Source organism: Sitodiplosis mosellana, unplaced genomic scaffold (assembly GCF_009176505.1).
Source record: "Sitodiplosis mosellana isolate CC-2019 unplaced genomic scaffold, AAFC_SMos_1.0 Smas_scaffold_2, whole genome shotgun sequence".
NCBI lineage: Eukaryota > Metazoa > Arthropoda > Insecta > Diptera > Cecidomyiidae > Sitodiplosis > Sitodiplosis mosellana.
Genome location: NW_022595245.1, coordinates 5,428,586 through 5,438,876, shown reverse-complemented (window position 1 = coordinate 5,438,876; position 10,291 = coordinate 5,428,586). Strand labels below are relative to the sequence as shown.

At 36.3% G+C, this 10,291-nt stretch overlaps 1 protein-coding gene across 1 annotated transcript; it reads left to right on the top strand.

Annotated features, from left to right (window-relative positions):
- The first annotated feature begins 284 nt into the window (after positions 1-284).
- On the top strand, positions 285-4,222 carry LOC129565317 (ubiquitin carboxyl-terminal hydrolase 12-like). The gene is made up of 4 exons (XM_055440063.1): positions 285-757; positions 989-1,925; positions 2,018-2,198; positions 2,311-4,222. Exons 1-4 carry the CDS (start codon positions 730-732, stop codon positions 2,875-2,877), a joined length of 1,713 nt encoding a protein of 570 aa, XP_055296038.1. The 5' UTR covers positions 285-729; the 3' UTR covers positions 2,878-4,222.
- Positions 4,223-10,291: the final 6,069 nt, after the last annotated feature.

Below are 10,291 nucleotides of genomic sequence, written 5' to 3'. Positions count from 1 at the left end.
ACCTTTGCCTTTGTGCAACACAGTCCAATTGGAGAAATGTGTGTGTAAGAAATCAAAACATTGAAATAAAATATTTTTTTAGTTCGAAAAATTGAAATATTAGCAACAAAAAATTGCTAAACTGGAAAATGTGGTTCAAATTTATGAATCAAAGGTTTCTGTGTACAAATATCAATTGATTGAGTTTCGCTTCGAAGAATCCGATTGGTAAAGCTTCAATGGAATATCATTAATTCGTCGCATTGCCGCAAGGTGCTGACGATGAATTCTGCATTTGAAACAATGCTTGTTGTTGTTGTGTGTTGCAAATCACCGACGAAACTTAACAGTTAATGCTAAAACAAAAGCGAAGCATAGAATGTGCTGCATTTGAAGTGTCAAACACAAAATCAAACCACTTGTTCGAATGAACACAAGCCGTAATCGAATGTCAGTCACAACATTCAATCAAAAATGACGCATCGTCATTAATTTCGCACAATTTCATTCAACTAAACTGAATTAAGGTCAAATCGAACTGAAATCAAGAGAGTTCGGTTCGATTTAAAGTGAATTTTCTTGGGAGAAACCAGAAATTTTGCTTGTAAAAAGTGAAAATCGTGAATTAGATTTCGAGTTGTATGCGGTGAACGAAAAACAGGGGGAACATCAACAGCCAACACGCAATTTACCGATATTTGGAGTGATTTGAGTGTTGGTTTTGCTGCATAAAATTAGAATTGGGTCGCAATGGCACCACCAAGAAAGTTGAAATATCGTAAGTACATTTGGGCAAAAATCATATTTGAGGCTAGAACTTTCATACATTCAATTGCTGTGTTCGAGCGATTCTTGGAATCGATTCATTGGTTCCGTGTTTGCGAATCGCAATTTGTGATGCAAGCACATTTACATCGTATAGCATGTTATTGTGTGCACAAAATTGTGATGAAAATCATGAAACTACGAAAGATTTTCAATTTCATCATCCATTTTTCCATCCAAATAGCTGATCTTGACTCGGGCCCGCGCAAAAAATTATGTTTGCCAAAGTCAAGACGGGATATAATGAAGAGAGCTAAACCGATCTTGGAGAAAATTCGAGTTACCCGCACACGAAATGAACTCAATGGAACCGAAATGCTCATAATGCAACTGTATGAAGCACAGATTGCAGCGGACAAATATGAAAAAGAAACGGGGAAACCGGCACATTGGATGCCGAATCGACGCAAAAAGGCACAAAAAAGTCCGCAGCATGACATCAAACCAGATCGCATGAGGTCACCGTCACCAATCAGAGCCCACGATGATGATTTCGAGACAATCGATTACAAATTAACGAACAACAATGCGATGGATTCGGTACAGCCATTTGAAAGTGTTGTTGCATCATCGACACCAATATCGTCTCATCGCCAGTTTGGCGGCAAAACCCTCCCAGAAAAGCCAGTTTTGATGGGCGTACTGAGAAATATTGGCAATACTTGTTACATGAACGCTGTTTTGTATTCGTTACGATTCATTACGGCATTTCCGCACAATTTGCACCATTTTTGTGAAAATATGCTGCTGCTATTCGATGAAACCGAGGCAGAAGACAGGGTTCCAGAGAATTCTTGCGCTAGAATGCGTGCCACAGCCGAATTCGTGTCGAATCAGGACCAATGGCCAGAATTCCAGGTCGAATCGATGGACGAAAAGCGACGGATAATCCAACAGCTCCATGCGGTGTTCTTAAAATTGACAGAGCATGAAAAAGAAAATGATTCAACATCGCTTAGACCTACTCAATTCCAAAAGTATGCGTACAACGTTAATTCGACATTTGTTCCGGGAACTCAGCAAGATTCACATGAACTACTGATGTGCTTGCTGGATAGCATGCGAGACTGCGGCGAAGAGTACATGGGTTTGGTGAGAGAATATCCGGCCCTTTTCGCAAGGTAAAAAAATGACATATTTTGAGCGATACAGATCCACGGAGAACGATCTTTTTGAAACAAATGAATAATTCGATTTCTGTTCAACCGACTAGAGTTGGCGGTGATGTGGCGTCATTGTTGAATTTCAATTATGTTCACGAACACTTCATGGGCACACGAGTGACAACGTTGAAATGCTTTGTATGCGAATCGAGGAGAACCAACCATGAAGACATCATTGATTTAACGGTACCATTGACATCGCAAATGCAACTGGATGAGAATTTCATCAAGGTAATTTCATTCATTCGATTTTCGTTCCAAATGACATTTTCATATCGAAAAGCTAAACTGTGTTGCGCATCCTTTGAGAACCCAATTGAAATTCATTCATTTGATTTGACAGAATTCGTGTTTGGAACAACAAAGTTTCAGCACATCTGATGGAGCCAAGTGCGATACATGCAGAGGAGCATCCCACATGAGACAGACGACCTCATATCGAAAGTTGCCACGCATTTTGATCGTGCATTTGGGTCGATTTGACAATAAGATGAATAAAGTTCACATAGCCACACCGACACCGTTCAATATGGATTGCTTCTGTCTGGACTGCATGGAGAGTATCGGAAAAGATGGCACCAGTGTTCATCGGTATACATTGATGAGTGTAATCATTCATTTGGGCGCAACACCAAAATCCGGTCATTATATTGCATACGTACGATCATCTGAGAAGAATCCACAACCACAATTCTGGTGCGCAGGTCCATCGTGCTGCCATATCAACATGAAACCAGCCCAACCCAATGGAAGCGATCAACCAGGTGACAATCAATGGTACATCTGTGATGACGACCGAATTACACCCATTCTAGAGAGAGATCTTCAGGTAAAAATGGAACGTGAAGCCGATCTCAGAACGCCATACGTTTTGTTCTACGTGCGAGACGACATGCTCACAGTACAATAACCGCGTTCAAATCTATATCACAAACTGATTTTGTTCATTTAAACCACAAGTGTTTTCGCAAGCGATTTCTTTTTTTTTCACTCTTAAACAAAAAGAATGCTGAAAATACGGTTTAATTTATTATTAAGAGACTGAGTAACATCACCAATTTCGAAAGAAATTAGATTGTGATGTATCAATAAGAATAGGTAACTTAAAAGATGAAATTGGGCTGAAATGACTACGGATGGGGGTATTGTCATTCGATAGCATTGTTTCTAACGAAGTGAAGTAGCCAAAAGATGTGAGCATCGTTTAATCACCACTCAAGAGAGAGAAAAAACATCGAATTTAATATGTAAATACCGCGGATTAGAAATATCTTCATTGGATTAGAACGGTTTTTTGTCGCGTCTCATTCGAGTCGATGTTGTTTTTTCGCGCACAATTTGTGTCTTTTAGCGACATCTCAATACTGGCCATTTGAATGGAGCCACAAAATCAATTCCAGTTTGTTAAAGAAAAATTGATTAATTTCGTTTTTTTCGAGAAAAAATCGCGACATGTGCACACAATTATGTATATATTTCAAGATGTCGTTGATCGAAACAGAAAACAAATATGATAATTAATGTGTATTTATTGCTATTTTGCCACTCTAGTTTCATGCTTTAGATAATTTGTTTAGCATTTTTTTCGAATAAATCCCAATGTAAATTTCTTTCGCTCTCTGTCACGGGTCTACTTTGAAAAATGTCTTAAGTGTGAATTCTGATTTTTTTTCCTCTCACTCAAACTGACTAAACGTATCAATATTTCACACAGTTTGAATAAAACGTATCAATATTTCACACGTTTTCCAAAGCGAATAGCGGATTCAGCCAGCAAAATAGCCCCACTTTGAAGGAGAAAAAAAATGCCATTAGTTCAATTTAGCGATGATAACATAACAGAATTAAAAATTCACTTCGTACATTTTGGTGTTGGCTAGTCGAAAAATGTTGTCATCGTATGTCTTCAGAGTTTTCGAAGAAATACTCTTTAAATGTATCACATCCAAAGTTGATGCGTTTTTTCTGTTAGAAATAAGAAACTTTCATTTCGCGAACAAATGCTGTGCCTATATTTATGCTAAGAATCGAATGGATAACATCTTATTATGATGAAAACTCATGAAAACTCAAATGAAAATTTAATAAATCACTAAAAAATGTACAAATTCGATTTAACTAAGAAGAAATTTAGTATTTTTGTTGAAACATTTCTGAAAATGTTTGAAACCTGCGAATTTTCATGTATTTTTCAAAGGTTGCTTGTAAATCTAGAATAAATAAAATAAATCCAAAAATTGTTGTCTCTGAACCGATATAAGTTTATGCGAATTATTTTACTTTATTGCTTTGTGTTCCTTCGGTTACAACTGTTGAAAGCTGCTGGCTGCGAGAATCAATGTGCTTATTTACACGCATTCATCATTTAAGGTGTCAACATTTTGGTTTTGGTGGAGTTTTGACAGTAATTTCAATCACTTCTTTCGTTGACGACACAATATCAAACCAATAGAGTTGCTAATAGGCCTAAGTCAATGGTTTTTTCTGGAACGTATGTACATAAATTGAGGAAATGAAGTTGCCACGAGGGAATACAACATTTGATATGCAAAGTTAAGTCGATTCGAAACTTGACCATGCGACGCGTATCACACACTTGGACTGGGTGTCGTCAAATGGAAAAAGATGATCCATGTTATTGATAAGCACCGGATTTATTGGATTATTGGACAGTGTCCAATGGTCACATATAGATAAAGAAGCTATTCTTTAAAAAGAAATTAATTTTGAATCTCTTTTGTCCATTGAATATAGAACGGGGCGATTTCAAACGGCGTTTTTCGTACGCATTTCGAAAATGTCTTTTGAAATCATTTCAAGTAAAATGGCTCATGTCACCTAAATACCGAGTCAGTGGTACCGTTTGATGACTGGATGCTACCAAAGGCACATTACATGTAGCGGCCGAAAGAAGGTGCCGAAAGTGATATCAACAGGTCATTTTGTTGTTAACAAGACAAGAGAGCATCGAATGCGTTGACAAATGCCCTGTTATCGTCTTGCGTTGCGCTGAGAAAAATTCGGCGTTTAATTGGCTGGTTGACATTTTGCCGCCAACCTCAAATTTTAAGGCCAAAACGTATTCCGCTCATTTTGCATCGATGTTGCTTGCTGCTTTTTGTCGGATGTGAAAGCGATTACGTTAATTTTCAAATTATAATTTGACCTTTCGTCGGTTTCTTTTTGTTATAAATTATCGCCACTCAATTAGCACCTTTTAATAAGTTTCACTTTGCACGCAATCACCTTCACGCAATGCCAAACTGCAGTTGCGCCGATAATTGTCAACGCAATTTTAAGCCTCATGGTGGATTCTTGCATGCATTTCACTCCCAATGGCTACAAGTTTTCGGTGCCTCGTTTATAATGCCGGCTTAGAAGACTGGTTTCAAGTGCAAATTACATTCGAGCTGTGACCAAGAACAGTAGCGAAGTGCAAAATCACGCACGCAAAAACGAAACATATCGACAGTTCGGTTACTGTTTGTCGACGACGACGATGATGCGTGATCGCAGCCTACAATGTAAGCATCCGTTGCGTGTGCCTAACGTGTCGAATGGAATCACTTACAAACCACTTAACATCGGCGAGAAAAAAAAAATCATTTTAAGCTCACTTCATCGTGGTCTCATCAAGCAACATTCTTGAAGGATTTTTTTTTTGTGAAAAATTAATTATGCCTTCATTTTCTATGATTATGACTACAAAATTGAAACCAGTCCTTCTCTCAATCCGGTTGTTGCACGTGTTTTCGCTGTGCAAATTGCTACAACCAATTTTCACGCAGCAATTCACTACATTTTATGCTTTGTCTTCGAATTACAATTAAATCTGAACGAAAACACTCTCATTTAATTATTATATTTGCTTCGTCGAGTTATTTTTAATTGATATATATGACAAATTCAGCACACAATCGCATTGAAACAAAATCTGCCTGTTATCAAACTTGTTGTGTAAACCATGGCAAATTGGAAACGCTGTAATTATCAACGGCGGAAAATTAATGGCATCAACATGTGTCTTCATATAATTTTGGATTGGTTACAAAAACGAAATGGAGAAATGAAGTCAGATTTTATGTTTTTTCATCGAAATGTCTCATCAAATTGTCTAATATTATTTTTATATCGCTGGCAAGAAGTGGCAAACAACCTGAATTCAATGCGTTAATGAGTCGCAATTAAAAAAGAACACGGAATGAATACGATACGTACGTAAAATGCCAGGATATAATTAAAATTTTCATATTCCTGTATACTGCTTCAGTTTCAATGCATTTGCAAGACGCACTTTGCACTCTTTTCAAATACATCTCACCCAATGGCATTCTTGATTTAACCTTTATTATTGAAAAGGATAAACAGTTTGCATGTTAAAAAAAAAATCCGACTATTCACAACGAAATGCACACTTAATTGCATCGAAATTATTATTGCTTAATTGGAAACGAAACAGTTTTTTTTTCGGAAATTGATATTTAGGATTGAAAAATGTGCATTTTGCCAGAGGTCATTTGAAAAACAGACTGAGCAATTGCAAGTACAAACAGTTTGAATTGACGATTTTAATTGCATACATCCTTTAATACATCAACCTGTGCATGCATTGCGTTCGGGCAACATTTGGCTCTTTTTAGTTGAATAATGTATAAAATTTAGTTTATTTGTCTTCGATTCATGCATTTTTGGCTTTATTTTTTTTCGGGAATATGCTATTTCGTTGAGCATTATTTATTTGCAATAATTACACTCATTTAACATATATTTTCAACATTTTGTTCGTGATAATTGAATTGAATGTTCTCTTATTCGTCGAAAACATTTTGAGAGACTAATTATTATCGGAGGAAAATTACAAATTGAAATAAACGAGAGGGAAAAAAAGAATTTAATACATAATCTCGATCTGGTTAAAATAAGCTACCTTCAGCTCTAGCTTGGGCTACATGAGATTCGTCGAAAAAGCAAGCGATCGAATGATAGTGTGAATAAATGATGTGCAGTTCTTTAAATGAACGTTCATTTGTCGTCGAGCCATTGTACGACTGTAACTTGAATCGCCGAAGTAACACCAGCAGCATCATCCGCAGCATCAGCACAGTATCATTGACTGAGTCTCAATTGAAAGCACGATCCAAGCAGCTTACGCTTGCCTAGCTATGGGGGAGATTGTTCAAGTAATGAATTGTTTTGATTGATTTTATGTTTTGATAATGTAGACTTGTGTCGTGTTCTCAATCGATTCTGTACGCCATTGGGAGTTGTTGTGTTCGATGGTCGAAACAAAAACGCAGTCATTGAGTGCGCACTAGTCATGGTATCCCGCTGACTTTCATATAGCTTGCAACCGAGTGTTCAGCGTCTGATTTTCATCCACATTCACACGTCGCAATTGACTTTGAAATTATTAGACGTCATTTTTGTTATTAATTTTTGGTTTCATTTGTTTTCTTTGTATGTTGGATATTAAGTTTCACACAGCTTCCGAATGCCATATTAAAAATGCGGCGTTTTACTGATTGTAATCAAATAACGCGTCGGCGATTTTTCACTTTTATTTCTCCCAGTCGTTTTGAATGAAAAAACAAACCAACTGAAAATAACATAATTTTTTTTTTTCAAAAATAATAATTCAACTGAAATTCGATGCATTTCCAGTTCGATCTGTTTTTTTTTTCCTGAGAAAAATACACGCACAACAAATGACTGTCGATAAAAAATTAACGCGTCACGCAATCAATTTTCGATCACTTATAAAAATGACCAGGACAGTTTCGGTAGCCGATCAACATCTGGTTTTTGTTTTCTTTTTATTCCGTTGAAGGATTCAATGAGAGTTTTGATAATACAACTCCACCTCATAACAAATGGCCGATAGACCAACAACCGAGGATAATAGCCGATATGAATATAAAAGAGTTTTGTTTGGGCAACAGCCGAAAACAAAAGAAAAACACAGCACGGCAGCAGTGACGTCGATGGCGCTGACGCTGGATAGCGTTTCAATAGCGGGTTTGTCTCGGGAGATTCCTTTGTCAACGGCATTTTCAAACTCGATAATAATGCGAGCGAGTGAGTGAGAGAGAGAGAGAGAGAGAGAGAGAGAGAGAGAGAGAGAGAGAGAGCGAGAGAGAAAAAAGGCGATGCAAAACATTTTACACAACAACTTTATGATAAATATAGTTGTCGAGGTCACGAACGCCATTCAATTCGGCTGATTCGGTTGACAAAACAAATGCAAATGCGGCTTTCACATACATAATTCATACGGGTTTCAACTCGTTTTTTTCGGTCGTTCTCTTCTTTTTATTTCAATTTGATCCATCGGAAATGTCGTGTATTGATTCGATATGTAGAAAATGCATACAAAACAATGGCAACGAAGCTGTGACATGTGCGTTGTTCCGATCGCTTATTTATGGTGAAATTGAATACGACAAGAAATGGACAGAAGTGTCGCATTCAAATTATGACCACTTCTAGACTAATAAAAAAAATTATTTTCTACCAAGATATATTTTTGTCATAAAAATGTTTGATCCATCCAAAATATTCGAAATGAAAGAAAAAAATCATTAAATTTTGTAATCGAATATGAATCATTTTTCTTTCGAAATGACATCAATAAAGACATAGACACAGACGCGCTGTACACACCTTTATCGCCGGATGTGGCCTTAATTCACGAGTGAAGAATGAAAAAAAAAAACATTTAATTTTGATAAAATAAATGTATTCCGAATTCAGATGCATTGGAGCTATAAAAGGTTTATGGTCTGCTATCATACACAAACGGATGCACGTGGAAAAGATCAAGTGACACACACACACACAAATGTCACTTCTCAGAGGTAAAGTGTATTCGGTGATTGCATATAGCCCACATAATAAAGCGATAACCGAAAAAAAAGTGGCTGATACAGAAATATCCGGTTTATCACACGTACACTGAATATAGAAACCACTTCGTTCTCTATTTTGATTCAATTTTCGTGTTTTCAAACTTAACCTTATCGTTATCGCAGCAGCGAGTGACGCACTTCAACTCATGTTAGACAACATGCGCATTTTTTTCCCCAATACATTATCGTTGGTGTTCCATGTTCCAACAACATGTGTCAGACTATTAGGTTAATTAGAACCAAAATTAAGAAATATGCAATGGGTTCGTATTCCTCTTTTTCATAAAATAACCATTGCATATCATTTTGAAAATGAATTTATTTCATTTTCTCTACAAAAAAAATATAGTTATAATCTCGGCAAGCGCCAAATTCTGTGGACAATCTAGTAACTGTACCGTCAAATATTCAAATTTATTCGATCAGAAGGTTAAATTATGAAGGCGGACAGGACAAACGGAATATACATGAGCAAAAATATTTATCGGAACTACGATTTGAGCATTTTCGTTTCGTTTTTTTTCTTGTGGATTTACATTTGTCGTTAATAGAATATTCAAATTCATTGACCCCATAGCGATAAGACACGATATTGATATTAATGCAAATACAAATCTCCACAGCAATCTCGTACGAATTCTAAACGTTGTGGCTTCTTTTCTAGTTATCACTTTGTAAATATATTTTTTTTCCTTGATATCTCGATCAACGTGTAATTTATCCATGAGAATTTGCTAATTGGTTTGAAAAATATTCATTCAAATTTCTCACATTCGATGCTTTATTTTAAATTTCAATCGAATTCGGTCGAAAAAATATCAATTTTGGCAGATAGAAACAAAACAAGTCAAGAGAAAAAATACCCTTCGATTCTGCGGTGTACGTATCGCTCACGCTATGCGTTCGTTCTTTTTCTGCCTTATTCACACCTACACTATATTCGTCATACCAAAGGGTGAACATAATGCATACCGGGCAACGCAGCCAACTTCACGTTGGTTGTCACTTGGTTACTACTGCAACGCATTGACGTATGCTTGTGTTCGAAAAAAAACCAATTAAAATGAACTAACACCAAATGAAAATTTATTCCAAATAATTTGAGAGCTATATTTTTTAATAAATTATATTTTCTACTTAGATTCAACCAAGTTTTAGAGAAATCATAGTCTTTGTTTTGCTGCAACAAGACTTTGTTGTTTAGTCAGAATGAAAGTAGAAATTATTTGTGAACAATCCATTTCAAAACCTTATTGCAGCGAAACCAACTCTATGATTTTTTTTAAATTTTGCCAAATATAAGTAGAAAAGGTACTCTTTCAGGAAATATGTTTTCTAATTTTTTTTAATCTACTTTTCATTTGGTTTTAGTCAGTCAATGACAGATAGCTGAGGATATATGCTGAGCATAGAAACTCA

What these genes read in the sequence shown, in the direction of transcription:
- LOC129565317 (XM_055440063.1), top strand. Translation starts at nt 730, where the DNA reads ATGGCACCACCAAGAAAGTTGAAATATC. An exon ending in ACCAAGAAAGTTGAAATATC is followed by an intron (nt 758 to 988) that starts GTAAGTACATTT and finishes CCATCCAAATAG; the next exon opens with CTGATCTTGACTCGGGCCCG. An exon ending in TATCCGGCCCTTTTCGCAAG is followed by an intron (nt 1,926 to 2,017) that starts GTAAAAAAATGA and finishes TCAACCGACTAG; the next exon opens with AGTTGGCGGTGATGTGGCGT.